Raw genomic sequence first — 27,501 nt, forward strand, 5'->3', positions numbered from 1 at the left:
GGAATACAACTTTTATTTCAAAGGTGCATTTGTCTAATGTATCAAGCTGGTGCCTATGCACACCTTGCCTGAGATGCAGACGTCTAAATGATTGTTTACTGAACTCAAAAGGTAAAGTCGTGCACTTATTACGTCGAGTGCACATCTCAATCCTTGGGAGTGTAAATTTAAACCACGATTACCAGAGAAAACACTTCTTTTAAGTGGCCCCTGCAGAAAGTTTGCTGGCCGCCCCTGACTGTGATGCATCAACAAAGCTATTTTAACATATTTTGCTTGACCTGCTTAATAAACAATGCATTCCTCTGTGATTGATCTTATCTGTGTCTTTTCTGCTTCAGTTTAACCTTTTTCTGCTCTAGTTTTCCTTTGAATGTGACCTTTCTTTTTAATTCCCAGACATCAAGAGAAGTTTCACCTTAATGTGTTTTTGCAGCACCAGAGTGTATGTTTGTTCTCTCTTTTATGCTTTGTGCGTGTAAACCAATGTCCAAAAAAACACTTTTCCCACAACTCAGTCACCTCTGATCCAAACGGTGTCTGTGTCTGCAACATTTGTGCACAGCTTGGCATGTGTTTGGTATGCAATGTTCCAAAAATACATGCACGTCTACGAGAATTAGTCTGTGAATGACAAAAGTAAAGAAGAGACACAGAGTTTATATTCCACACTGCACCATCCAGAGTCAGACCACGTTCCTCCAGCAAACAAGTGTGATGTTCTTGTTGTGTACAGTGTTTGATCACCCTGATCTGCATTAATTAAGGGTTTCTTTTCCCTTTTGTAATTTAACCTCAGTGACGTGCAGTTAACTTCCAGGAATGTGCCAAACTAAACAACTGTGCTCACCACATGAACGCTAATGCGAAGAAGCAGTAACAGAGTTAATCCTGTGTCTTCCCAATGCTATGTCATTTTTGTCAGCTTAAGCAGCGTATTTCTGCTATTTATTAACAATACATAAAACCTTCACAAATTGGCAACAAGAAAAAAGAAAATCCTCCATAGTGGTGTTGTGGTGAAGTCTTTATTAATCTCCACAATCTAATAACAACCGCTAATTATCCTCAATGGTAAATATAACTTTCAGGGCAAATATATTTAATAGAAAAATTCTGGAAGTTAAAACTTTAACTCACAGCATCAGAACTAAATATAGATGGTATGTGTTCTGGCATTCCTTCTAATCCACATATATTCTTATTGAGTGATGTTTTCTGTAGTAGCTAAAATGCCTGCATCTGTCTTCATTTGATGAAACAACCTGTGTTTTTGACATTTATCCAGATATATTAGAGTGTTTGTGCCGCTGTTTTGTGTTGAATTCAATCTCTTTAATAAACAATACACCACAAAAAGTCATCTAGGGAAGTTTTTTTTTTATCCTGAATAACCACAACAGTGATCTCAAATGACCCATGCTGGCAAACTCTAACTTTAAAAAAAAAAAAAAAAGATGTACATTGGGAAAGTGGATAAAGTACATTTTAAAAAAATCAAAGCTGAAAAAAAATCTGCTTTGGTTATGTTCATGCGCCCTCACATAATCCAGATATACTGTATTTGTAGTGCTTCTATGTTTGCTGAATGCATCTTATTCAGCTTTAAATAATCTTGTTAACCAAAACAACAAATCAGTTCCTGCAACTTTCTCGTTGATTTGATAAAACAACCAGTGTTAAGTCATTTATTTCAGACATGACAGTATATGTGGGCTACTGTTTCTGTTCTGCGATGAAACCAGTGTCTTCATAAAGCATGCGATCACAAATAAAGATAAAATCCAAGTAGACGTCGTAAAAAACTGATATTATAATTCTATAGAATTCAGATATGGACTGTTTTCTGTGTCAGCTGTTTTAATGGGACCCTGGTGTGAGCTTGAAAACGTGTGCATATTCTTCCTCAATGAAACAAATATGAAAAGTTTCAACGAGAAAAAGTTATTTATACAGCTTCCTTATTTATTTCACAAATAACCACATGTTAGTTCATATTCTCACACACAGCTCTTCTGTTCTTCTGTGGTTAGCTCAGTGCCTTCACTGAACAATACATCCATACAAATCCATTATCTTTAACATTCGTCAAGGAAATCACCCATCAAGGTGGTGGAGTGACATCTGTATTAAACTGTATATAACTTTATTTATGATGGGTCATTGCTTCTTTTACAGCACATTTTTTGTTGGTGGATTTGTTTACTTCTTTAATAAGAACATAAAAGAAAGTATATAGAGTTAAAATAATTATCAAAGTTTTTATAAAATTATAAATCAGAAAATTGCACATTTTATCTTCTTTTATTTGTATCCAGTAATAATTATAGAGGGCACCTGAAATGCCTCCTTTAAACATACATAATACATTGGTAAGTGTTCGATTATTTCAGAATAAAGTTGCCATCAATAGTGTAAAACGTGGTAGATGTGCTTTGATACTTGATAGATGTGCTTTGATACTTGATAACACTTCCAGAACAAGCATTTGTTGCAGAAACCATATAATTGTGATGATGTATGTTAAAGCTTTAAAATATGATTTTGTTGTAAGCCCTTTGTCAATTAAATAAACTCCACAAAGAACAATCAGATGCTCATTCAAGGTTTAAATACAGACTCGATTCAGTGTGTCGATTGAGGCATGGCTATTTGTCTCAATCTTCCGCTCAATCAAGCTGTAGGAGACAAATGAACAAGGAAAGAGAGCTCTAAAGTTTGGGTGTTATTGACCCTGCCTCCATCGCGCAGTCCGGCCACTAGCGTGCGTCCTCCCGCCCCCTCCTGGCACTGCGCTCCGCTCATCAATAGAGAGTGCATTTGAATAATGTGTGAGCCTTTGGAGTAGAGCCAATCAGCTGTCAGGGCACCGTGATAAATCGCAATGCATTATTGATAATAATAATTACGTTGACATGCGCATTTCTACTTGAGGGGCTAATTTTCCAAGCCGAAGAATTTGTTGGAGAAGGGGAGGTATATTGTCTGTACCTCTCTGCTCCTGATGGTTGCACCATGTCGAGGCGCAAGCAAGCCAAACCGCAGCACATCAACTCTGACGAGCCCGGATCCACAGAAAATGGTGAGTTTTTACGCGCAAGGCACGCGTGTTTTTTTTTTTTGGGCACCAGTGAAGTTCGGATTTACTTTGCACTGTAGATGATCGACTTTTTATCGCGAACTTTAAGCGGCTTGTTCGACTTTTTACATCGTTTCTCTCGCACTTTGACCAGTGGCCGGTCCCTCTGAACTGACCAGGAGTAATATGGAAGAAAAAAATAAAAAACACCCTTCGGATTCCGGGGAAGCGATACATTTAGAAATCAGGTGCTCCATCAAAAGTCGTACTGTACGCTTTTATTTTAAGAGTTTAGTGTAATAAAGTAGCGTTTAACGGGTTGATTCACTACTTTTACGCACAGTTAGAACTTTTTCTAGGAGTGGAGTTCAATTGTGAACTTTATTTTTGATGCATTTGGGTTACCTGTTTTGGCTTTTTCGTACATTCTAGACGTATTTGGGATGATGTGTGGCAGAGTGATTGGGCATTGTGGTTGGGATATCTCCGGGTTCTTTGGACCTTTAAAACCTGGCGTACAGATCTTTAAATGTGATTCAATTTGTTGGAAAGGTTGTATTGAATACGGATCGCCATTGTTAGTATTGCTCATCAAGGTGTAATTCTGATTAACAATTTGTTGCGATTCATGAATAAAACTTTGCCTTTTTTTAAAAGAATGTAAGAATTATTTATGTCAGTATTTGCAAGAAACTTCAGGTTTCGAACAAAGGTGCCCTCCAAAAAACTGTATGAAATGTGACTCTTGAGTAAGCTGACCTAAAGGCAATAAATCCCCCAGTTTAATGCATGACTGTTTCCTTTCGTACATATGTGGAGAGGTGGGGGATGGAGCACTGGCCTTTTTGTGGAGACTGGGTGGGGGTGCGTTTTGGTGTTTGCCATATGCAAGTTCCAGCGCTGCCGGAGACCTCACCTTGTAATTAGGAAAGTCCTGTTTTCGGAGCCTGTCTTGTGCCACGCTGCAGTCCGGTTTGTGACAGCCACGTACGACGCGCTGCACCGAAAATATTTGGATTTTGTGTGAATTACGCGCACGTTAATGCAATGTTTGGTCTGACCTCGTGCCATGTAAAGGTGATCAGATACAGGTCATGCGCCGTCAAGTGGTAGATCGGAGTGCTGCTGCCTCCTGTATTTACACAGTTGTGGTTTTACGCACATTTAGAGAGACTTTGTCTTGTTTAAAGCACATGTGCGCGCCTGAGTTTCGCTGTTCCATCCGTAAACGTGTGTGGCAGGACCATGCTTTCTGCATCACCGCGGTGCAGTTGGCAACTTTCTTTTTCTTTTTTTTTTTTTTTTCTCACTGACGCCGCTTTTGAGCTTCCTGGTGAGCAATTAACAAGTCCAGTAGTTTTCCTTGGGCAAATGCAAACAGGTGGTCTGCCCCCTCCTCCCACTTTTTTTTTGAGAGGCATTAGCATTTAACAATACACCCAGTTGTGAAAGTCCCTCTTGGTTTGCAAGTAAATTAAAATGCACATTTCCAGCATGCACGATGCTTTCACAGGGTGTGATAAATCCCGGGAGGTAATCAGCATTAAGATGACTAATTTCTACACTTAAAAAAAAAAAAAAAAAACGTAAACCTTTCCTTATTGATTTATAGCCAAGCAGTTTGAGCGTTACATTAGTGTTAAATACATTTATTTTATTCCAAGATCAAGACCTGTATTTCACAGAATTTTCATCTGGTGTTAGTTGTATTGTCACAGACGTGTCAATAGAACCGCTCACATTTCTTTTCATTTTGTGTGTGTTTTTTTTTTTTTTTTTTTTTTTTTTTCAAGCATTTTGTTGGTTTCTCATTACAGAACATAGTAATTCAATGCTCAATGTATGGCCCTTTGTCTCTCAGGACATTGTTCTGGGTAATGTGAAAGGTAGATGATTGCCCTCTGCTGGCTTTGTGAACAATAGTCAGATTCAGCATTTTTATAGCTCAGTGCAGACAAAGTGTGAGAGAACAAAATGTAAAGGATTTAATTTGAATAATGGATTGCACCAGGCAAGCGATTGCTTACACACATTAAACAGACAAAAAAAAACAAATACTTGCAAATCCCTGGAATATCTTTTTTGTTGGAATGTATATGTAATCTCAGATTATCAAATTTTGTTTTACCTAAAGTCATATGGCATGACGACGATACTAATGAATTGTGTTTTCTCTTTGTTGAAGATGTTCATCGAGATAATCAAGCTGAAGAGGCTGGAAACGAAGTGAAAAGATTCAGGATGGATGAAATCAGAGTCTGCAACAAGTGTTGTGCCGAGTTCTTCGACGAAGCAGAGTTTGAAGAGCACGAAAAGAATTGCACTAAAAGTCAGCAAGTGGTCATCATGAAAGACGGAGACGGCAATGAAGTGCCTGCGGAATATTCACAAGATTCTCCGGAAGGCTATGTGAACAACCAGGACAGTCATTCCAGCAATCATTCCCTGTTACATGCCAATGCAGACCAGCTGGACAGGACGGAAGAAGACTCCAGCATGAATGCAGAGGACTCGGAAAACCAGGATCAGGGAGAGGCACCTGCTAGTCCCGAGATGGCTTTTGAAACCTCCCATAAAATGCAGAATTTGGGTGTTGTAGTTGAAGCCATGGCCGACACTAAAGTGGCCGTCTCCCAGCGTCCTGCAAACACATCGCTGGCTTCGTCACAGGAAGCTCTGCAGGCCATCCCGGTGATCCTGGAGCAGCTTGTGTGCCTCCAGCAACAGCAGCTCCAGCAAATCCAGCTTACAGAGCAGATCAGAGTCCAAGTAGCGATGATGACCCCGCAGGGTCTCCAGGCATCAGCAGGGGCAGCAATGGACCCTCTGAAAGCTCTTGGTGCACATCTCTCTCAGCAGCTGTCTGCTGCAGCAGCCCTGATAGGAAAACGAACTGGTACTCAGAACCTCTCCATGGAGACATTGAAGCAAGGTAAACTACCTCTGCCCACTGGCCTCCCTACCTCACTTCCCACAGGCACGAGCTCCATGACTTCAAAAACAGACATTTTGAAAGGTGTTCCTGATCTGGCAAGCCGTTTACCCGCCCTACTGCCCCAGTCATCCGGCGTTTTGGGTTTTCCAGGCACATTCAGTGGCATCCAAGCAGGGATCGAGTCCTCCAAAAAGGTAAAAGCAAAGATGCTGAACCTCCCACCAGAGTCGAAGAATGGGGACTCCTTGTACAAGCACAAGTGTAAATACTGTGGAAAAACCTTTGGCAATGACAGCGCCCTACAGATCCACTTGCGTTCTCACACTGGAGAGAGACCCTTCAAGTGCAACATCTGTGGAAACCGCTTCACGACGAAAGGAAACCTCAAAGTGCATTTCCAAAGGCACAAAGACAAATATCCAAACATCAGCATGAATCCGCACCCCGTGCCGGAGCACCTTGACAATATTCCCACCAGCAGTGGCATTCCTTTTGGTATGTCTGTCCCCATCGATGAGTCGGGTATGACTGAGGTAAAGCCACTGTTGGGTCATGCAGCTGCTAGTTTCAACCCGTCATCCATACCAGCATTCAAAACCTCTTTTGATGGTTTTAGTGGGGATCCGTTTTCCCAGGGACCCTCTCCATCTACAAGTGATGGCTCCCCGTCTGTTTCCTCCATGTTTGGTCAAGAAACAGGAATGGATCCAAATCAGAAAGATGCTAAAGAGTTTCTCGGGGCGCTACATCATATGAATGGAAGTGCCCTCGCTGGAGAACAGAGCTCCGGAACGGCAAAACTTCAGCAGATGGTGGATGGGCTGGAAAAGAGGACCAACGACCCGAACGAGTGTGTAATTTGCCACAGGGTGCTTAGCTGCCAGAGCTCACTGAAAATGCATTACCGCACACACACAGGCGAAAGGCCCTACAAATGCAAAATCTGTGGCCGGGCCTTCTCCACAAAGGGAAACCTGAAGGCTCATTATGGTGTGCACAGGGCTAACACGCCTCTTAAAATGCAACACTCGTGTCCCATCTGCCAGAAGAAGTACACAAATGCTGTAGTTCTGCAGCAGCACATTCGCATGCACATGGGTGGCCAGATCCCCAACACCCCAGTGCCAGAAAATCAGTTTGAAGCAACAGAGGTGATGGAGCAATCTCCAGCAGAGAAGCCTGTTGATTCCAGTCATTTTGAAACAAACAACGAAGATCACAAGCAAGAGATGAACCCTCAGAAGCCAAACGAGACTTCAGAATCACTCGTGTGTGCCTCTGCTGAAGAACAAGCCCAGAAGAATGCCGCACCAGGCATCTTTTCCAGCCTTGAGGTTTTGAAGAGTCTCACCTCTGCTCTTGCACTGAAACGACAGAGCAGCACCACTTCAGAGAGTGAGGGTGCACCCAAAGAATCTGAGTCTACTCCTAAAGAGCAGGAATGTCAGAATGGTCGCAGTCCTGCCATCTCAGACTCGGCCTTGTCCTTTAACTCCTCCTCTCCTGTCAATAACATCAGTAGTAAGTCCCCCGAGTTGGCTGTGGATGACTTCACCCACAGTGCTCTCAAACAGGAATCTGATGGCATTGAAGATGGCACTGAGTCTGGCGGAGCGCTTGACCTCACAGCTTCCAGCAGCCTCGCTCCCAAGGTGATTAAAGAAGAACCGGGCCTTCCCTTTACTAACGGAGACTACAGTAAGTAAAATAGCTAAGACAACTATCCTAGACTCTTTCGCAGTGACTGCATAGGTGTAAATTCTCCCTTCTTTGTATTAACAGCTCCCAGCAGCATGCCCTTCATGAGAATACCATCGAGTCTGGCCAATCTGGAGATGAAGATCCCTCCGGAGAACCCGTTGGGTCCTCACAGTTTGTTCAGCTCCCACATGCCTCAGGGAACAGCCATGGCCTCCTCCATCTCCACCGTGCCACGGCGATCCAGCAAACACCACATATGTAATGTCTGTGGAAAGAACTTCTCATCCGCCAGCGCGTTGCAGATCCACGAGCGTACGCACACGGGCGAGAAGCCTTTTGCTTGCAACATCTGCGGCAGGGCTTTCACCACAAAGGGGAATCTAAAGGTAGGTCTTCTGGAAAACAAACAAAAAAAAAAGCAGCTATTTTACTCATTAAGCACTTGCATGAAAAGCCAAATTGAGCTGTTGCTTATTTACTAAAATTCTGATGTCTTGCTTCTTTTTCAAGGTGCATATTGGCACTCACATGTGGAACAACTCCTCTCGCCGTGGCCAGCGTTTGTCCCTGGATAACCCCATGGCACTGATGGCTATGAGCACAGAGGCCAAGATGATGCCAGAAATGATGCAGGCGCCCAAAGAGTTGGCCACTCCGTCAATGAACTTTGACCCATCGCTGTGGAACCAATACGCTGCTGCCGCCTTCAGTGGTGGCCTCACTATGAAGGCCAATGAGATTTCTGTCATCCAGGGTGGCGGCATCCCGCTCCCTGGGAGCCCTGCTGGTGGGCCTCTGATTGGATCCACTGGAGGCCTCATGAAGATGGATGGATCCCACTCCGGCCTGCCTGCCACGTTGGCTGAAATTGAGAAGAGTAGCTCTGACAGTGTGCCGAAATCGCAATTCCCACATTTCATGGAGGAGGGAAAAATTGCAGTCAACTAAGGTTTTTTTTTTTTTTTTTTTTTTTTTTTTCTTTTCTTTTCTTTTCTAAGCCATCAGGTAGTCGCCTCTATTCAGTTTGTGAATGTCTCCCTTTTTTTGAATGAGGTACAATCAATTTTCAGAAGAAAAAACAAAAACAAACCTTTTAGAAGTTTCACATTGTTTGATTTTTATTTTCTTCCCCAAGGGACTTTTTTTTGCAGCTCTCCCTACCCTCCTGATCTCCATTCTCAAGTGTTATTTTTAGTTGAACTTGATATTACTACTGTAGTTGTATTTTATTTTATATGAATATATATATATGCGGGTAAATTTTTCCTGTGATTTTCTTTTTATTTTATTTTTTTTTTTGCTGTCTATCCAGAAGGTTGAATGTATAACTTACTTGAAACTGCTTTAATTCAGACTGTCTCCTTGATACTTCTGAAGGACTTTTGACTTTGACAGGTAATGTTTCAGGGCATGACTTTTACAGACGCGTGTCTGGCCAGTCAGGACACGGCTTTAGTAGCGTTGTCAAACTGTACGTGTCTATGATGACTACTTTCTCCTGTTGTGTGCCATATGTTTTATGACATTGTATGTCTTTTTGTTGTTGTTTTTTTTTCTTTTTAGTGCTAAATATCATAAGGTGGTCTCACTTTGATGGCCCTGTTGATCAGACCAGATCAGATTATTCCATTGCCTACTTAAGGTGAGGTGCAACAGTTCATTCATCAGCAGATCATTGGATAATGTACATTGTGACATCTTTGTTGCATTGGTTGGAGACATTAGTTGTGTCATGGCTTTTGCTAAGTGCCTAAACTGAATTAAATGTATATTTCACAGTACCAATACATTGTTTCAAAGCTCTGAAATTTAGAAATTGGTGTAATCTCCTTTTCCACTGCTGCATTTACCTTGTTGATCTGCAGAGTTAGCTGGCTGAGCTCTGAAGGCTATGCTTAATGTTCTTGTGCCTGCACTTTATTTCAGGTTTTAGTTGCATTTACATTTCACTGTCTGCATTACAATGGCTAAATGAGGAGAGGGCAAATCAACTCTCAATTTCTTTCCTGCCAAAAACACCCATTCAGATTATTGTCAGGCTGGGTTTTTTTTTTTTCCCTACGTTGTCTTATCAACTTGTAGCATCATTAATTTATTTATAGTACACAAAATGCTTGAGTTTAGGGGATGAGTTCTACCTCGTTTTAGATTTTAAGTTGACCCCCATGTGCCCCCTACTCTCAATGCAATGGTCTGTACATTTTCCAATACATTCTTTTCTTATTTTTTCCTGAGTACGATTTCTCTCATTCTCAACCTGCTGAGTTGAACAGTCATGAATGTATCACTGGACACTTTACACAACTCAGACTGGTCAGAGAACTCCGTAGGCCCCTGCTGTACATTCCTTGTCAATATGCATTTGCCAAGTTGTGCCTTTCTTTAGTGAACACATGTCAAAACTGCTTTCAAGTTGTTTCAACAGTTCAGTTGAGTCGATTTGATCTGTTTACAATGTAAATGTTTTTTTGTTTTTTTTCTCCAAATGTTTTCTTCCCTTAAATGTTTGCTGATTTTTTTGAAAAATAAAATCAGAGTGGCTTTTTCAACATTCCTCCTGTGATTACTTCTGATAGTGAGAGTAGTTTTAAATTCATCAGTCAGCTGAGGAGCGCGCCTACATTTACTTGACAATGCTACTTAAATGCGCCCTTTCTTTATGCTGAGTTCATTACCAACACAGGCCGGTGTGAATGCACATTAAAATCGCTCATTTACATGTATTCACCTTCAGATGCTTCTAGTGAAATCTTCTTTTTACTTCCCATCGCCCACCGTAAGCCATTAATCCCTTTCCAGTTTGCATTGTCAACGAAAAAATATTTGCATCCACAACTGAAGCATGCTGTCAAATTGTGTGTCCACAAACCATCTGAGGTCATCTGAACAATGGCCGCCTCCTGTGCAATTTGGCATAATCCATTGCTTTGCATAATTGTCCTTATATGACATCAAGTAAGCAAAAGTACATAAGAGTCAGCAAGAATGTACACACACTTGTGCCACAACAAGACCTGTTCTTAAACAGGGCAACTACTGACTTTTATTAGATTTATGCTTACAATTAGAACACTCACACAGAAAAACAATAGGAACGTTATTACTCATTTCCATAATGATCATCACTCGAAAACATAACAAAGACTGTTGGGCATCTGCGTATACGAGAGTCTAGTAGCAAGTTGCGGTAAGCAAATTTAATCATTGAAGGCACGACTCATTATTTAAATGTAAAACAATTTGCCACAGTAGCTTACATTAACCTATTTCCTGCCTATATTTTAATAAATGGTTGCACCTGTTATTATGACGCAGTAGCCTTTTTGATAGTACCAGAACATTTTCATGTTTCTGGTATTTATCATCGCCTGTAAATAGCCTGGGGCCTTACTGTGAAGCAGTGGATAGACCTCGAGTCCCACAGCGAGAAGGCCAAGGTTAAAATACAGACCAGGGCCTTTCTGTGTGGAGTTTGCATGTTCCCCTGGTGTATGAGTGGCAGTATGTTCAGAGGGGCTCCAGTGCCCCAGGACCCTGAACAGGATAAAGCAGTATAGATGATTAATGTATAGATGATCATCAGAATTGTCATAACTGTCATTGTTATAAACAACAAAATTGTATATGCAGTCCGTGCATGCACATGCAATGATATGAGGAGCGTTAAAATGCATAAAATACTGCATGTATCATAGTATATATAAAGAAAATGCAGTCATGCAGTAGAGGTGGTGCTATATTCACTCGAATTCTTTCCTCTGGTAAATTAATCATGTAATAATTGTCTTATTCAACAAAAAAAGTTCAAAAAAACTAAGAATATACTCTTTGATGTGTATGTTCTAACTAAATATGTGGGGGGCAGAAATTAAATAAATCTTACTGATTGAAAAAGCAGTTGGAAGAAGTATAGGCTTTTTATTTTAATTCCTTCTCCTTGTTTAACTCTTGAATATTTGTATGCTCTGTTAATTACATGTTTAAACACGGTATCACTATCAATTATTATTATTATAAAAAAATAAAATAAAAAAAAAGAATAATAATAAGTATTATTATTGAGGATGATGATGATGATGATTTTGAAGATGATGATGATGATGATGATGAAGCTGGGTGTGGAGCAGTGAGTCGGTCCCCGCGCTGTGTTGAACCGAGCCGGGTGAGTGACAGCCGGGAGGAGGAAGCCCCCGCCCCAGACCCGCAACAGAGCCAGGCTGTGACTGCGCCTTCAGGTCGGAACCGGGGGGCTGCCGGAATGACCGACAATATCCCCCTTCAACCCGTGAGGAGGCCGAAGAGACACGACAGTAAACACAGGAACGGGTAAGGGCGCTAATGGCCACCGGCGTGCTGTTAACCTGTTTGTTGTGTTCGTCCTTTACGTTCTGTGTCTGTGGACGGTGAATTGTTTACAGGCGTGGGGCGACGTTGTTAAAAAAAAGAAGAAGACGATTAAGAAGCGTAGCGGGTGGTGTGTTTTTGTGGAGAAAATTACCAGCCAAGAGGAATAAATAACGAGTAAAGGAGGAATAAATGCTTATAAACATGATGTTCAGTGTAGCTTTGAAACGGCTAAGAGCTAGCTGACTGCGTTATGCTCGTTCCGGGGCGCCGCTGGAACAAGTGCAATAGACGCCCTTGTCAATATTTGCTCGGATGACTTGAGCTCCATGAATGAAAAGAGCTGAACACACCAAGAAATCCAGAAGCCCCGCGTTCGAATTTCACAAGCCGACCATGTGAGGCTGTGCGAGGCTCGTTTTTTGACAGGTGAACAATGACGTAGGCCTTTATAAGTGGTGATGGAGAGGGTGCAGACAGTGCTGACATGCATTCAGTGCCCACTCACATGATGTCACCTCCTGGTATAAAGACTCAGAGCTGTAAATATGCTGCGATAACACGGAAATGCTGCTCTAATCTGCAAGGGATTACACACTCACCACACCTGTCTGGCTCCCTTACATAGTGAGGCAGAACCATCTTTCCACTAGAAGACCATGTAAGTATTTCACAGCAGGCTCTAAAGCAAACAAGATCAGGAATGATAGGGAAGTAATGTAGATGATTAAACAAGGATGGGCAACTTCGATCATTGCGAGGGCCACAAAAGTTACTTCGTCATTGCCAGAGGAACCAAACTATGCGAACACGTCGACCACATTCATACACAAGTGAGAAGTTACTCATTTTGTAAAGGCCTTTTATTTCTTCTACTGTTGATAGCATGGTCAAATGTGGTTAACGCGACTTTCTTATACCAATAAAATGTGAAACTGAAATTACATTTCGGATCATTGTTTCAAACCCAGTGTGAAATGTCCGAGCAGTAGGTCCACAGACTCTCCATATCAGATACACCCACAGAAACGAGTCAGCAGGGGATGAAGGAGCTGAGCTTGTTTAAGCCTCCTGAAGAAGTACAGTCCCGACTGGGCCTTCTTCACTTTGTGTCAGAAGTTAGGAGCCCAGCTAAAATGTGGAACCGAATACATTGGTGGCTCTTCTTCTCTACTTCGTCGCTGTGTATGTAGAGAGCTAGAGAGCAGTGTTTGATGTCCTGGAGTCTAGTGTCATTTCCTTTGTCATTGTGGTGTCAGTTTGCAGGTTATTTTCACAATACTATCTTTACAAATGTAAGACTGTTTGCTTGTTTCTTATCAGCAGCACTGTGGTAGTGTCAACAGCAGAGTTAGCATGGGTGGGTAAACCATAATACTCGCAAAATAAGCTATAATACAACATTTCTGAGAATAAACACAAAAAATACCTGTGGGAAATGATTAAATCCTCTTATGTTTAAATTTAAATTTTAAGAATTAAAAAAAGAAAGCTAGGCTTTCAGTGGGGCTCTATTTCTTTTTTGTGAATTGATTGTAATGATCAATACTTTTACTGGTAGAGCATTGGGTTAGGTTTTGCTCTTAAATGTCATTTATCAGGTTTCAAACCCCCGGTTGCAGCAGGAAACGTAAAAACTAGCCAAATCTATTGTTCAAGTTACTTTTTGTGGTGCCAGCCTCTAAAAAAAAAAAGGAACGTCCACATGCCTACAGTGTATGTGGGCCTTTAAAAAAATGGATCTTTACATTGTCAATACCTCTACTCAATATTTTAAGAATTTTCTTCACATTATTTGTTCATTAAAATGTCAGCACAAATGAAAAACGTCACCGGGTCCTTCCTACAGACTGACATGCACACAGAAGTGTTTTTCTTTGTCTGTAAAAGTGGTTTAGGGACGACAGCAAACTGTATAATCTGCATATCGGAGGCTGGAGTCATCAAATACTTGCTATGATTTTTTTTCTTTGTCAGTTTAATCATCAATTATTCAACAAGAAAACATTTTCTTCATGTTTAGTGTGAAGTCTTTTAGAGATAATGTAACATTCATTTATTTGTTTATCTGACTAAACATGACAAACAATTTGGTCGGCCGTAAAATGAATTATTAAGTAAGATTAGAACAAGTTAAACAAAGTAACCCTGCTTCCAAAGCAGATAACTTATCAGCTCGAGGGAGCCCTGGTTGAAGTTTAGCCAAGTGGGTGATTATTTTTTGGTTGCCAGTTTGAGTTCTTGCTCGACGGTCCGGGTGTTATTGTAGAAAAGTTGTCCTGTTTGTCATATTTTTACATGAACCAACTATTGTTGTCACAGGCTGTATAAGTCACACTATTTCCCCAGTTGTTGTTTTATATCTTTGTGAACAGTGGAAATGTAAAACCACCCTCCTGATGTGATAGCTCAAAGGTCTTCTGTTTTCAGATAAAGTTAATGTTTGTTTTGTGGGGCATGATCTCTTCTCACTCTTCAGTCATGGACTGTCAGCTCACATCCTTCTTCTGTTGATTTGTGGCAGCAATAAGCAACACATTAACAAAGAGATGTGGCTGGAAATTCATTAGAAGTACCACAACACAGTGCTTTGGAGGTTTTAGACCTTTTTTTTCTATTGAGAAATAAAAGAGAGAAACTTATTTCTTTTACTTGACAACCAAATAGATAAACCGTGGATTTGCCCCCCCAACACTCTTAACCCCTTACTCTTTCTTTCAGGTGCTGCCCGTGGTCAAGATGCTGTGGCATGGGGGACTTCCGTCCCCGCACCGTGTGGCTCGGCCACCCAGAAAAGAGGGAGCAGAGGTACCCCAGGAATGTCATTAACAACCAGAAGTACAACTTCTTCACCTTCCTGCCGGGGGTGAGTGTCAGTCAAAGGTCACCACTTCACCTTTTCTCTGTTCAACAACAAACACCCACCTCTTCACCGGCCGGCCTTGACTCTCTGTTCATATGCTACACACATTGTCCAGAGAATAATGACACACGAGTCTGGTAATGTTTTCAGGAGTAACTTTTGGTTAAGGTCTTAAATTAGGTAATTAACCCTTCACATACACCGCCCCTTTTAAAACACTCCTGAAACAGTTGGTGCTTGAGACAGTGTAGGTAGGAGGGTAGTATGGTTGCTCAGCGTGTATCCGTGATGATACAATTGCTACTGAATTGATCTCTTCGGATCAGTATAATGCGAATATGGAGGCTAAATTCTAAGAAAGCTGTGAATCTGACAGCAACGTTGAACTCCAGCAGACAGATTCATGCTTTTGTTAGTGACACACAGGTTTGTTTTGAATGCCTGTGGATCACACTATTAGGTGACACAAAGCATTTTCACTTAAGACTCGCATGACAGGTTTCACTAATTCTCATCTGAACTCACCAGAGGCCAAAGAGAGCTATAGAATGCTGGGTTTGCTCAACAAGCTCCCTTTAACTAAGAGACAATTTAGTTAGGAAACAGTAGTGCCTAAATAATAAGATAAAACATTAATTAAATCAAAATAATAATATGTTTTGTATCTGAAGTTTTATCAAAACGCAGTATTTTATAGTCTCAATTCACTTTGACCCCAAACAATGTTCTATTAACATCCGACCAGCCATTACATTATTATTTTTTCCAATGTTGTGTTTGGGTTTTAAACATCTAAAGAATTATAAATGGGATGCACACATGTCACAGAAAACCACACTAAGACACTTTACTAGAATCTCAAGCAGGATTGTAAACTTTTGAAACAGGCACATAGATTCCAAGGTTTTAGGAACAAGAGAAGTATAAGTTTTCTGAAATGCAGAGTTCTGTACATGCACACTATAGTCACAGTCAACAACAAATCTTCAAGACGAGTGTTTCTGCTTCTCACTCATTCGGAGACAGATTTCTGACAATTGCAACATGCTAAGTAAGCCTACTCTTAGTCTCAACTTTCTAAGAAAGATAGTTAAAACAAGCGTGTATGTTTTTTGTACTTATAAGTGTGTATGGTTGTATTACAAAAATCACAGCACCTACACTCATTAAATTCTGAATCCAAAACTTTTCTGCTGTGAGAAGGAATAATTATGTCATTTCCAGTTGATCGCTATCATGTAAAAGAGAGTCTTCAAGGGGAAAAGCCCCCTGGAGGGACTGTTGTATGCCCCCTATGCAGCATGACTGCATTGTACACTCTTCTATCAGAGGCTCTGCTGCAGACTGAGCAGCAGTCGCTCGTCTGTTGGATCGGCCCACACTGGCCGTCCTTCACTCTCCTCATTGAGACTTGGCTGCTCACGGTTCACTGGTTTAGTCCCTTGGACCATTTGTGATCGATGCTGATCACTGCGGGCCTGCATCACTTCATAGAAGCTGCAGTCTGGAGACGCTCTCCCCAGTCGTGCAGCAAACACATCTGTATCAAACTTGTCAATTCTGTGCCACATTTGGACAAGCAATGGCTTCACCTCTTTGCATTACATCACTAACACTGCATTCACATTATTAGAAGGTTTTAAATGTGACAGATGGGAATTCTAATCTGTGTGTTTTTGATCGTTGCGTTTACATATGTATTTGTTTTGAAGGCATGCAGTTTTCTTAAGGCCATTTCTTTTGTTTATGGACTCTGAAATTTGTTTGGAGGGCAAAAGACAAGAGCAAAGACTTTTTGCATTGCAAATGGAGATGCTTTTTATTTACATTGGTTTATGTGAAGAAATTCTTTCTGTCCGGAACATATTGGCAACCTTTTTGTTTCTTGCTCTTCACTTCCCACCAAGCAGTAGTTTCAGAGAGGGTATTAAGGGGCGATGTGTGGACGCAGGTCTTTCCCCCTGGTTGTAATCTCACACACTGGTGGTAATGAAATTGAGCAAAGCTGTTGTCTGTGTGCTAATTTTAGGAATGAGGCTACTGGATGTGTTTGCGTGTTCACCCATATCAGTTGATTCAAGAAAAGATGTGCAGGCCTAACAGAAATTATACCGTTTTTGTGTCAGATTTGTTGTTGTAGTTGCAATGGGGACAGTATTCAAAATAGTTGACTGAAGAAGTATTTGCATACTGGTAAAATAATAATTGGGGCTGGATTATTGTTTTGGGTTGATGTTGGTCCTTGAAGGATCACTAAACGAGTGTAAAAATGGCTCAAACCCAACTTGAAATCTTCAAATTGCTTCATATGAGCTACAAACCTCAACATACAAACCTCATGGTTCTGTTCACCAGTGCTAAACTACATACAGAGTGTTTCTCTGTTACTTTGTGGATTCCTTTCAAGGGATCACTGCTGGTTACTGCTGTAGGTGGATGTATTCTGTAAAGCGTAATTCTGTTCTATTCTCTGTGTCTATTCTGCACTAATTTCTTTTGTGGTCATTGTACTCTTTTTCCTCTTCCTCCTCCCATTCTATTCTATTCTATTCTATTCTATTCTATTCTATTCTATTCTATTCTATTCTATTCTATTCTATTCTATTCTATTCTATTCTATTCTATTCTATTCTGTTCTATTCTATTCTGTTCTATTCTGTTTTGTGTTCTGTTCCTTTCTGCCTTGTGTCTTAGAGCATGACAATAAATCACAATTCTATTTGATACACTTCTATTCTAATCTATATTATTCTGTTCCATTATTGTCATCCACTGTTCCCTTTTTCTTATATTCACCTATATTTTATTTTGTTATATTTTACTCTGTTTTCTTGATTTTCATTTTGTTCTATTCTGTTTTTGTATCCTTTCTTGGAGCAAAGTCAATTAAAGGCTATTTTATTATGGTTTTTTTTATATGGTTATGGCTGAAGTACCCTATTTCATGTCATTCTTTCCCTTCCTTTCCTGTTCTTTTCTTTAACTTTCCTCTTCTTCTATTCTTTTATCCCATTCTGTTCCGTCTCTTTTCTACTCTCCTCTCTTTTATTTTCTGTTCTTGTTTGCAGTGTCATTGACTTTCTCCTCTGTGCTCTTAGCTTATTTGATTCTGCTCTCATTAAACACTTTGTGCTGAAAGGAAGTCTAAAAAGCTCCATGGAGTACACTAATGTCAGCAGTATGTTCCAGTGAGGAGCTGCCCCTGTCTTCCAGCAGTAGCGGACTGGGTGATGAAATGCCGCACAGCAAGAAGTTCACACTCGATGTCTTTGTTTTGTGTTCTCAGGTGCTGTTCAATCAGTTCAAGTACTTCTTCAACTTGTACTTTTTGCTTCTGGCCTGTTCTCAATTTGTCGAGGAATTACGCTTAGGTGCCCTCTACACTTACTGGGTCCCTTTGGTATGTGGCATTTCACTGTTAATCATTACATTCAACCAGATTTCATTTCCAGTTCAGTGTGTCTTCTGTCACACACACACATAAAGATTGCTTGTTGTTTCCTGCTTTCTTTAGAGTCACTGTTTAACTGCGATGTTTCCCCCTCCAGGGTCTTGTTTTGATTATCACCATCATGAGAGAAGCCGTTGAAGAAATAAGATGCTACCTTCGAGACAAAGAAGTCAACTCTCAGATTTACAGCAAGCTGTCGATGCGAGGTAACGGCTAAGAGCTCAAACAGATATCCGTCGATGGTGATGTGTTGCGTATTTGTCAGCATCTATGAACTGTAGGAGGCTGGTCCTGTTAAACCTTATTGGGGCTCGGGGAAATGGTGGGTAATTCAAAGCAGAAATGTAAAAGTGTACGTAAGAGGCCGCGGTATAAAGTGCTACCAGCAATAAAAAGCAGGGGACCTCTTGTGGTTTCCATCACTTTGCCCCTTTGATGTGGCAGCTTGTTTTTCCCATAAACACAATGACTGGTTGCCTCCATGATAGCCGCCCCTGTGCATATTTACTGGTTTATAGAAGCTTTATAGTGTCAGCTGTTTTTTTTTTTCTTCTTCTTCTTTTGACTCCAATAGAAAGTGGTTGAAGTTGTTTTGTTTATTTGAGAAGAATCCACATATTTAATTCTTTCATGATCTTTAATCAAAGCAGGAAGTTGCTTCAGATTGCAGGCTTTCTATTTTAAAGTGTATAATGTTTTTGCATTAGTGCAACAGTGCACTGATGTGAGGGCCCACAAAGCCCTAATGCACAGCAATATTAATGTGCTTTAATGTCTTACATATGCAAAGCCCAAAGGTCACTGCAGAGTTCAGGGGTCAGTGATCTCTTCCAAACAATTTTGCTGGTTCATTCCGAGTGGAATGAGAGAAAAGGCTCAACTCCCCCAGCATTCTTTCAAATCTGCATGGAGCATTACTTTCCCAAATTCACTGCAGTGACTATTCAACCGTGCAGGCAGCAGTTTTCCCAGAGGAATACATTGATGTTTGGTTTTCACAAAAGACCCTTTAATAGTTTAGAATCAGAAAAGTATTTTAAGGTAAAAATCAGAGTTTTTTGTGTTTTAATAAGTTTGAAACTTGACTGTGACTGGCTTTAAAATATATTGAATTTGTCTTTTTTGAGACTGACGTTTTGACGATACAAACACGTTTGTTAAGATTTAAAGATCTAGCTAATTCTGTAAATTCAACACATCAAAACTGCATGTGATGTGTTTTATATTATTCATTACGTAGTTTAACTGGCAGCTTCAAATGACAAACAAACACTTTCTCTTTCAGCCACCAAAGTGTTTGAAGAGATTTGGTGCAAACAAATATTGGACCAATGCTCCATACATACATCAGAAGTCGATGTGAAATGTATCAAACCGGGTTAATTAGAAGCATTAATTACAAAAGATGAGCATTGTCGCTTCAGAATGTGTTCGTTTTGTTCTCGGTTATAGTTATGTATCGTTTTGAAATGCACGCAAACTTTTTACTCAGCCGGAAATTGGTGAACTACTTTAAACATGTTTAGCCTATGGTAACTTGAGAGTTTTAATTTTGTCGGTTGTTCTTTTGAATTATGTTCTTGCACTCTTTAAAATACATTTAATTGTCCCAACATGTAATCAAATCAGTTGTGGTTTTGACTCATTTGTAACAAAAAATACTTTTAACCATCTTGAAAATGTAAACTCTGCGTTATGTGTATTGATTAGTGTTTAAGGTTTGTACATCACTGGGCACTTTAAGCTACATGTAACCCGCCACTTCATGTACCGACTCACCGAACGCTTTGTTAACGTCAAAATGTGTTTTATCTTTCAGGCACAGTGAAGGTTAAAAGCAGCGGCATTCAGGTCGGCGATCTCATAATTGTGGAAAAGGTTCGTGGAGGATTGTTTCATCCACATCTGTGAATAGTTTTGCTTTTTAGGACTGTTGAGTTACCATTTACATGAGGGCAAATAATGAGGGGGTTGTTAATCTCCTGTGCTCCACTGGTGACTGAGGTGAAAGGAGTTAGTAAAGATTTTGTAATCTTGTGATCAATGCTGGGCTTCAGCCTGTCAGACTCAATACATGCACAACAGATGTGAACTCAAAATGCCTTTAATTGGATCCTAAACACAAATTCAATCGAAATGGGAGTTTCAGCTAAATTCTTGATATTCTGTTTATAGTGTGCAGTTTAATATCATTAAGTTTGAGTTGTCTGGTGGCGTCTGCGGCGTTCTCCCTCGTGGCCTGACTCAATTCTCTGAGGTCTTTGTTCATGAAATATGAGAAGTGACTTCTGTCTTCAGTTTCCAGCTGAGGGCTTCTTTCTGAATCACTCATTTCAGTGCAGCTGATGGAAAGGTCACACGTGTTATCCTACACATTTTCCTGATATGACCGAGTGATTAAGAGTTATGCGGGTTGCATTTCAGAGACGTGAACTCATCAGAGGAGGGGAAACCACAAGATGGGATTTTTAAACCAACCCTACATTTTATGAGCTGTTGGAAACATTTTTTTTTTTTAAAACACAGGACTACTTAACAAACAGTAATTCATGGCCGGATCAGTATTTTTGAGAGATATGTGAATAAATGATTGAGGAGTGTGTCAGGTCAAACTGAGCAGGCTGCAACAGGAGGATTATTATTTTTACTAAGTGGCACATAAAAAGCTAAAACGTACTTATCTACAGTTAAAGAGCAAAGGAAGGAGGACGAAAGCAGCAGGATCAGGAAGTGAAGTTGAAGTCATGTTTTTCTTTCTGCCTTTCTTTTTAGAACCAGCGTGTTCCTGCTGACATGATCTTTCTAAGGACCTCCGAAAGAAATGGTAAACATCTGCCGGTCATTCATCCACATATCCACAACAGGCTGGCGGCCTGGCTGGGGAAATGACTTGTTTAAAAAGGCGGTGAGGTGCAGGGATTAGCCCTGAGCCTGGACAGGAAGCTCTACCATGTATAAATTGTAACTCGCTCCACTAGTAAATTATCAAACAAGTGTGGTATGGTTGCAGCTACTGGACCTGGATAATGTGCTCCCTCCGTCTTTGTCAGTCACAAATTTTGTCTTTCAAATGAGAAGATAATGAAAAGGAAAATCAAAACTTAAAATGCAAAGATATCAGAGGAGGATGCCTCATCTGAATACTCAAATAAGGATTAGGCCTGTGATTACACGCACACACTTGGTGAATTGCGTTGCTTGGTCCATTTTAAAAATAACAACCACGAAGTCGCTGCACATCCAGCCAAATGTGACTCTATAGGAAAAGCTGGACGCTTGTTGTTGTTTCGTCTTCCTGTTGGGGGAAGTAAAAACAACAACTTTGTTTTACTGGAAATAGTGCTTGGTTATCTCTCTTCCATGTGGAGGCCATTAGGTCAATTATGAAGGGCCTAGGCCAGGATTGGGAGTTTTGGGCAGGATGACGCATGCAGGCTGGTGGGGGATGGGCTCTTGTGGATCCCTTCAGCTCTGCTGTAAAACACCACTCAGTGTCATCTAAAGAAATCTCTGTTCCTCTCTGAAACCAGACTAAAACAGTCTCACAGCCGCGTCGTTGCATTCATTCCCTCTTATAATTTCAAAAGTGACGTTCCCTCTTCAGTACATTAGCGCAGTTAACACCATCATCGAGAATATAAGATAAAAGTCCTGTCTTTGATTTCAAGCCTATGTATTGTTGCCCCCTAGGGGTGGATGTGCTTTCATCTGACTCTCTCCCTCCCAGGCTCCTGCTTCCTGCGCACTGACCAACTGGATGGAGAGACAGACTGGAAATTACGCCTCCCAGTGGCCTGTACGCAGAGACTGCCCACTGCCACTGTGAGTCACTGAATACACACAGAGAACACGTGGAAAGATGTGTGTGTTTTCACTGCTGTTCTGTGTCCGGGTCTGTTCAATGAACTAAAATAATATTCCATCTGTTTCATTGCAAAATTGAATGTTTGCATTCAGTTGTCATACAATATTACGGGTTTGTGCAGAGTGAGCAATGTGTGCCCCAAATTTGATGGATTAGTTTGCAGTAATCCATCATTCCAATAATTTGATCATTAGAAATGTTCTTATGTATATTATAAAGCTTCCAATGTGAAAGTTGGATAGTCTTGTTCTAAAATTGTATGTTTTTGATATATTTAACTGTTAACGCACACGCAAATGAAACCATAGATTTACTGATTAAGAATTACACTTTTGGGCTATTTTCCATCATGTTAAAAATTTGTCCATCATGTTAAAAATTTATAATTTTCTCGGATCTTTATGAAGAATCGTACATCACCGATCGTAAAGGCACTCCGATGATCTAAACCAGCAATAAATTACAACTACTTCAACACAAGCTTCTTTCTTTTGAGTCACGTGGGACTAAATATATTTGTACAATAAGCAATATTTCACTGTTGTGTTAGACATACAGACCTGTCACTTCACAGTTTGTCAATAAACTTGACAAGAACCTTTCCGTGGAAAAAGTAAACATTGCGAATACCACTCCACTGTAAATGGTAAAAGGGTTATTTAGGGTGGCCTTTTTTGACACAAAAAAGACCATTTCTTTCACGATTTTGTGTCATCAATCAAAGAGAAAAACCAAGGGAATTAAAAAGTAACCTTTTAGGATGTCAGTGTGATTCTAATTTCTGCTGTCATCGTGTCCCAGGACCTTCTCCAGATCCGATCCTATGTGTATGCCGAGGAACCAAACATTGACATCCATAACTTTATCGGAACATTCACCAGGGTAAGTGCTCAGATCAACTTTTCGTCAGGATTTCAACAACTTTTCAGAAAGACATCTGTGTAAATTTAATATGATTAGAGTGCGGTTGTCTGTGTCATTTGTGTGAATGATGCAAGTAATGTTGAGGCTCAAAGACCCAAACCAACAAAAAGTGGGTGTGATCATTGACAATGCTGTAGAGAGTGTCACACCCTGGTGTCCCAGATCTGTCCAAATGTCTGTAAAGGAAATGAGGATACTTATATTCAAGTTATGAGATTGGGGACACACAAACAAGGGCCATGATAAATACAATATATCTTGATAATAAACTTCTTACATTTCACGCCACGGTCAGTCTGCGAAAAAACTTTTTATGACATGATCAAATGTTACTGTTACAATAATGATCTTCCATCCAAATGCATCATGCACAGTATGTAAGTGAAACACCAACATACTAGGGGTCCCAATGAACTTATGATGATAATTCTGATATTTATTTAATGTTAAAATCAGTCACTTAGTTTGCATGATCACTTTTTTTGTTGAGATTTTGGTCCTTGAAGAGATCAGAATATCCCATTCACGTGCACACTGAACGAAGTGATCCAGTGTATATGTAGGTTTATAGTCACCTAGAATACCATTTCTGTCAGTGGAAGAGTCCCAGAATGCTTTCCACTGTGACTCAGTCATTTGTGAGATTTACACATTCAGCTGTACCGAGAAACCCACCAGGAATGTTGTGACCAGTGTCTGTCTACATGTTGTGTCCACCGTTACAGGAAGACGGAGACCCGCCGGTTAACGAAAGCCTCAGCATTGAGAACACCCTGTGGGCCAGCACTGTTATTGCCTCTGGTAAATATGTGACTGTTGCTACACCCATAAACCGGTTAATGTGCAGGAAGTAACTGGGATGAGGCTTCCCTGCACTGAAGCGTTGCCTCCTTTGTAACTGTCTGATGACTTGTCTAACCAAACACAAGCTTAAAGAAACATTTATAAAACGCTCATTTAGAAACAGCTCTGGGGCAGCTAAACCATACGCAGCAGTGAAGAGAGCGTGCTTCTTCTGCCGGAGGTTGAATCCACTTTAACCCACACCAACATGTGTTATCTATTAAGCAATTGGAAATCTGTATCCTATATTCCTAATGACATTCTTCATTTGGAAACGTCCACTCATGTCAAGATTATGAGTCTGGGAAACATCTTCCTGGCATAAACATGTTTTATGTTGTGCCTTTATTATATTGACCTGAGGCCATTGTTTTTTTTTGTCTTTTTTTAACCCCCTCTCTCCAGGCACAGTGGTGGGGGTTGTGATTTATACGGGCAAGGAGCTGCGCAGTGTCATGAACACCTCAAATCCAAGGCACAAGGTACAGTAGTGTGGACTAGAGCCTGAAGAGCATGCTTGTCAAACAGACAGTAGAGACCACTGGCCAAAAGGGAGCTCGATCTATCCCGTAGGGCTCAGTACAATCAATGTCAAGTCAGTTCCATCTTTTAAGTGTAAATTTCACTTCACATTCATTTAAAGTGTAGTTAAGCACTCAGCAACCAGTGACAGAGTAGAGTGTAAAAAAAACCCAATAATTAACTATATTTTATTGATAAAAGGAATTGCTGTTCCTGATTTATCCACGACAATGTCACATGTGCAGGAGTGTAATCAATTTACTGTTCAAATCATGTTACTAAACGGAACTAAAATGACTTTGACATCTGTGATTGTGTCCCACATTTGGTCATTTAGTAGAATTTAGATGTTTTTGTTTTAAGTGCGTTTAGAACAAAAGTGTATGTTCAATCGCTAAAATCTATATTGGAAAGCAAACTCTTTCCATGCTTTTGGCTCATGTGGTGTGTCTCATCTGTTCATTAATAGGTGGGTTTGTTTGACCTGGAGGTGAACTGTCTGACTAAGATCCTGTTTGGGGCCCTGGTGGTGGTGTCACTGGTCATGGTGGCGCTCCAACACTTCGCCGGCCATTGGTACCTTCAGATCTTTCGCTTTCTGCTTCTCTTTTCACACATTGTCCCCATCAGGTGAGATTCTCTCTGATGTCATTCATTATCTTGTTTTGCATTTATGTGCATAGACCTAAGAGATTTCTTTCTTTCTTTTCTTTCTTTCTGCAGCTTGCGTGTCAATCTGGATATGGGAAAGATGGTCTTCAGTTGGATGATTAAGAAAGACTCCAAAATCCCTGGGACGGTGGTGAGGGCGAGCACCATCCCTGAACAACTTGGACGTATCTCCTACCTGCTGACTGACAAAACAGGTTAGGCTGCACAACCCTGTGTAGAGTGACCCAAAACTACAAACCACAAGTCCGGGACTTAAATGAGAGGTTATGGTGCTTGAGATTTGCCAAGGAAGTATCCTTTAAGACAGGCTTTAGTTGTTTCCTTCCCTGGGGGGATTGCTCTGTGGTGGGGTTTCTGCTCCCAGAGACCTGCTACTTAAAGGGCCCTTAAATCATAAAAAAAAAAAAGCCTCTCATCCATACATGTCTTTAGAGCAAAGCACCTCCACCAGTGCACTTCCTCAGGCATGAGGTGTTGCACGTCAGATTTACTGCCGTCATGGCCAATAAAATGATCAGCCATTTCCCCATCCAGAGTGCGATAAGACCCGTGGGGTCTGCGGGTCAGGCCAATGTATGAGCGAGGCCCCCTCAAGACTTTTTGATACACTACTAGAAAATGCTTTTAAAGTAAGTGTGAGGATACAGAAGTCGTGTGTGGTGTCAAATGCCCCTGGTTTTCTTTTCCCACTCACCATATGTGACATTGAAAAGTCTTTTCCGGTAGCTCATTAATACTGCCAATGAAATGTCCAGAAATGTATGTTGATTACGATTAATCTACCTAAAACGTACAATTATTTCAGATATGATGCTGTCAATTCTACTAGGAAAAGAGGATTGTGTTGATGTTGGAGTTATTTGGAGAAAAAGGTTTTGTATTTTTAATGGCTGACATCTAAATATTCCCAGGCACCCTCACCCAGAATGAAATGGTGTTCCGGCGGCTCCATCTTGGAACTGTGGCATATGGGATGGACTCTATGGATGAAGTCCAGAGCCATGTTTTCAGCGCCTACACGCAGGTAAAAACATGCATCAAGCTAAAGCAAAGGTATTTGTTTGTCAGGTCAAATAACTCGCTTCTCGAGGGGGAAAAAAAGGGAGTGAAATTCCCAATTGCTTGGGAAAGGGTCGGATAAACAGAACAAGCCATTGTTTTAACCAACATATGAGTTTGTGATTATTGTTTGGTTGAATGCTTCCTGACCTCAGATGACACTTTTTGTCCCCCTTGACACCAGAGGTTAGTGAAGCAGGAAACGGGATTAGCCCACAAGCGAAGCATTGACCGGACTCCTTTAATGACGCTACCATTAACCCCCGGAACGCACAGCCTTCTAAAAATAGCTGAAGCCTCAATGCAAAAGCAAATTGTTCATATTTACTTGACACATCTGGTTGTATTTAAAAGCCACTGTCACAGCATTTACTGAAACTAGTAATCCTGCTACTTTCTTGACAAAAACATGAAATTTAGACATCTTTATATGATAATCTCAATTTTTTTATTGGCTTTTTAAATATGTGAGTTTATTTTATACCGAATACATTTTTTGACTTTGAGTTTTTCAGCCAATCATATGGCTTTTTGCTTTCTTCCCTCCACAGATTATTAGTTCTTTGTGCTCCAACAGCTGTCCTCTGTCAGAAAAACCTTGACATCAGTGGCAGTCTGCCATTATAAAAGACGGTTATAACTTCTCTTAGATTCCTCTAAACGCTTCTTTTGATTGCAGCATACCTATTGACCACTGTGTCTTCTTGTAATTGTCTTCAGCCCACCCATGACCTCCCGTCCTCCCGCGCTCCAGCGGCCACAAAGGTCCGGAAAACCATCAGCAGTAGAGTTCATGAGGCTGTGAAGGCCATCGCCCTGGTGCACAACGTGACACCCGTGTACGAGGCCAACGGTGTGACAGACCAGGCCGAGGCCGAGCAGCACTATGAAGACACTTGCAGAGTTTATCAGGCGTCCAGCCCAGACGAGGTACGATTATGACACGAAGGACTTAAGATTCACTCTGACACCAAAACAATGTTTTTCACAATTCACACTAGAGCCCATATGAACTAAACTATCACCGTAATTGTTTTTTAAACTCAAACTAAATACAGTCACATTAATGCTCACTTCCACCACAAATGATTATAGTAACATAAAGATACACAATGCTCACTTGCATAACTCCGAATGAAATCTGGTGTGTTGTAAAATGTTATAAAACCAATACATATAATTCAGCCGTGGCTACGGTCCACTTTTTAGAGATGGGTTCTTAGTGTAGTTTTAAATTGATCTA

The 27,501-nt window shown here is 40.7% G+C and overlaps 2 protein-coding genes across 3 annotated transcripts in view; both read left to right on the top strand.

Annotated features, from left to right (window-relative positions):
• Positions 1–3,015: 3,015 nt before the first annotated feature.
• Positions 3,016–8,663, top strand: sall4 (spalt-like transcription factor 4; the record flags this gene model as incomplete). The annotated part of the gene is made up of 4 exons (XM_080468470.1): positions 3,016–3,082; positions 5,265–7,712; positions 7,797–8,101; positions 8,226–8,663. 4 exons carry the CDS (start codon positions 3,016–3,018, stop codon positions 8,661–8,663), a joined length of 3,258 nt encoding a protein of 1,085 aa, XP_080324596.1.
• A 3,169-nt stretch (positions 8,664–11,832) lies between these two features.
• atp9a (ATPase phospholipid transporting 9A) overlaps positions 11,833–27,501 on the top strand; it is a 34,021-nt gene continuing 18,352 nt past the window's right edge. Inside the window, exons 1-14 of one of the 2 annotated variants that reach the window (XM_080469029.1) lie at positions 11,833–12,041; positions 14,781–14,925; positions 18,209–18,322; positions 18,471–18,579; positions 20,193–20,251; positions 21,146–21,197; positions 22,101–22,195; positions 23,040–23,120; positions 23,888–23,963; positions 24,411–24,487; positions 24,997–25,157; positions 25,251–25,393; positions 26,111–26,223; positions 26,979–27,188. In XM_080469029.1, coding sequence (XP_080325155.1) covers positions 11,974–12,041; positions 14,781–14,925; positions 18,209–18,322; positions 18,471–18,579; positions 20,193–20,251; positions 21,146–21,197; positions 22,101–22,195; positions 23,040–23,120; positions 23,888–23,963; positions 24,411–24,487; positions 24,997–25,157; positions 25,251–25,393; positions 26,111–26,223; positions 26,979–27,188 — 1,503 coding nt within the window. In that variant the 5' untranslated portion in view covers positions 11,833–11,973. Of the gene's footprint in view, positions 12,042–12,617; positions 12,721–14,780; positions 14,926–18,208; positions 18,323–18,470; positions 18,580–20,192; positions 20,252–21,145; positions 21,198–22,100; positions 22,196–23,039; positions 23,121–23,887; positions 23,964–24,410; positions 24,488–24,996; positions 25,158–25,250; positions 25,394–26,110; positions 26,224–26,978; positions 27,189–27,501 lie in introns of those variants that run through there. The other variant, XM_080469030.1, reaches the window with a different exon arrangement.

This window comes from Lipophrys pholis (assembly GCF_963383615.2).
Source record: "Lipophrys pholis genome assembly, chromosome: 8".
NCBI lineage: Eukaryota > Metazoa > Chordata > Actinopteri > Blenniiformes > Blenniidae > Lipophrys > Lipophrys pholis.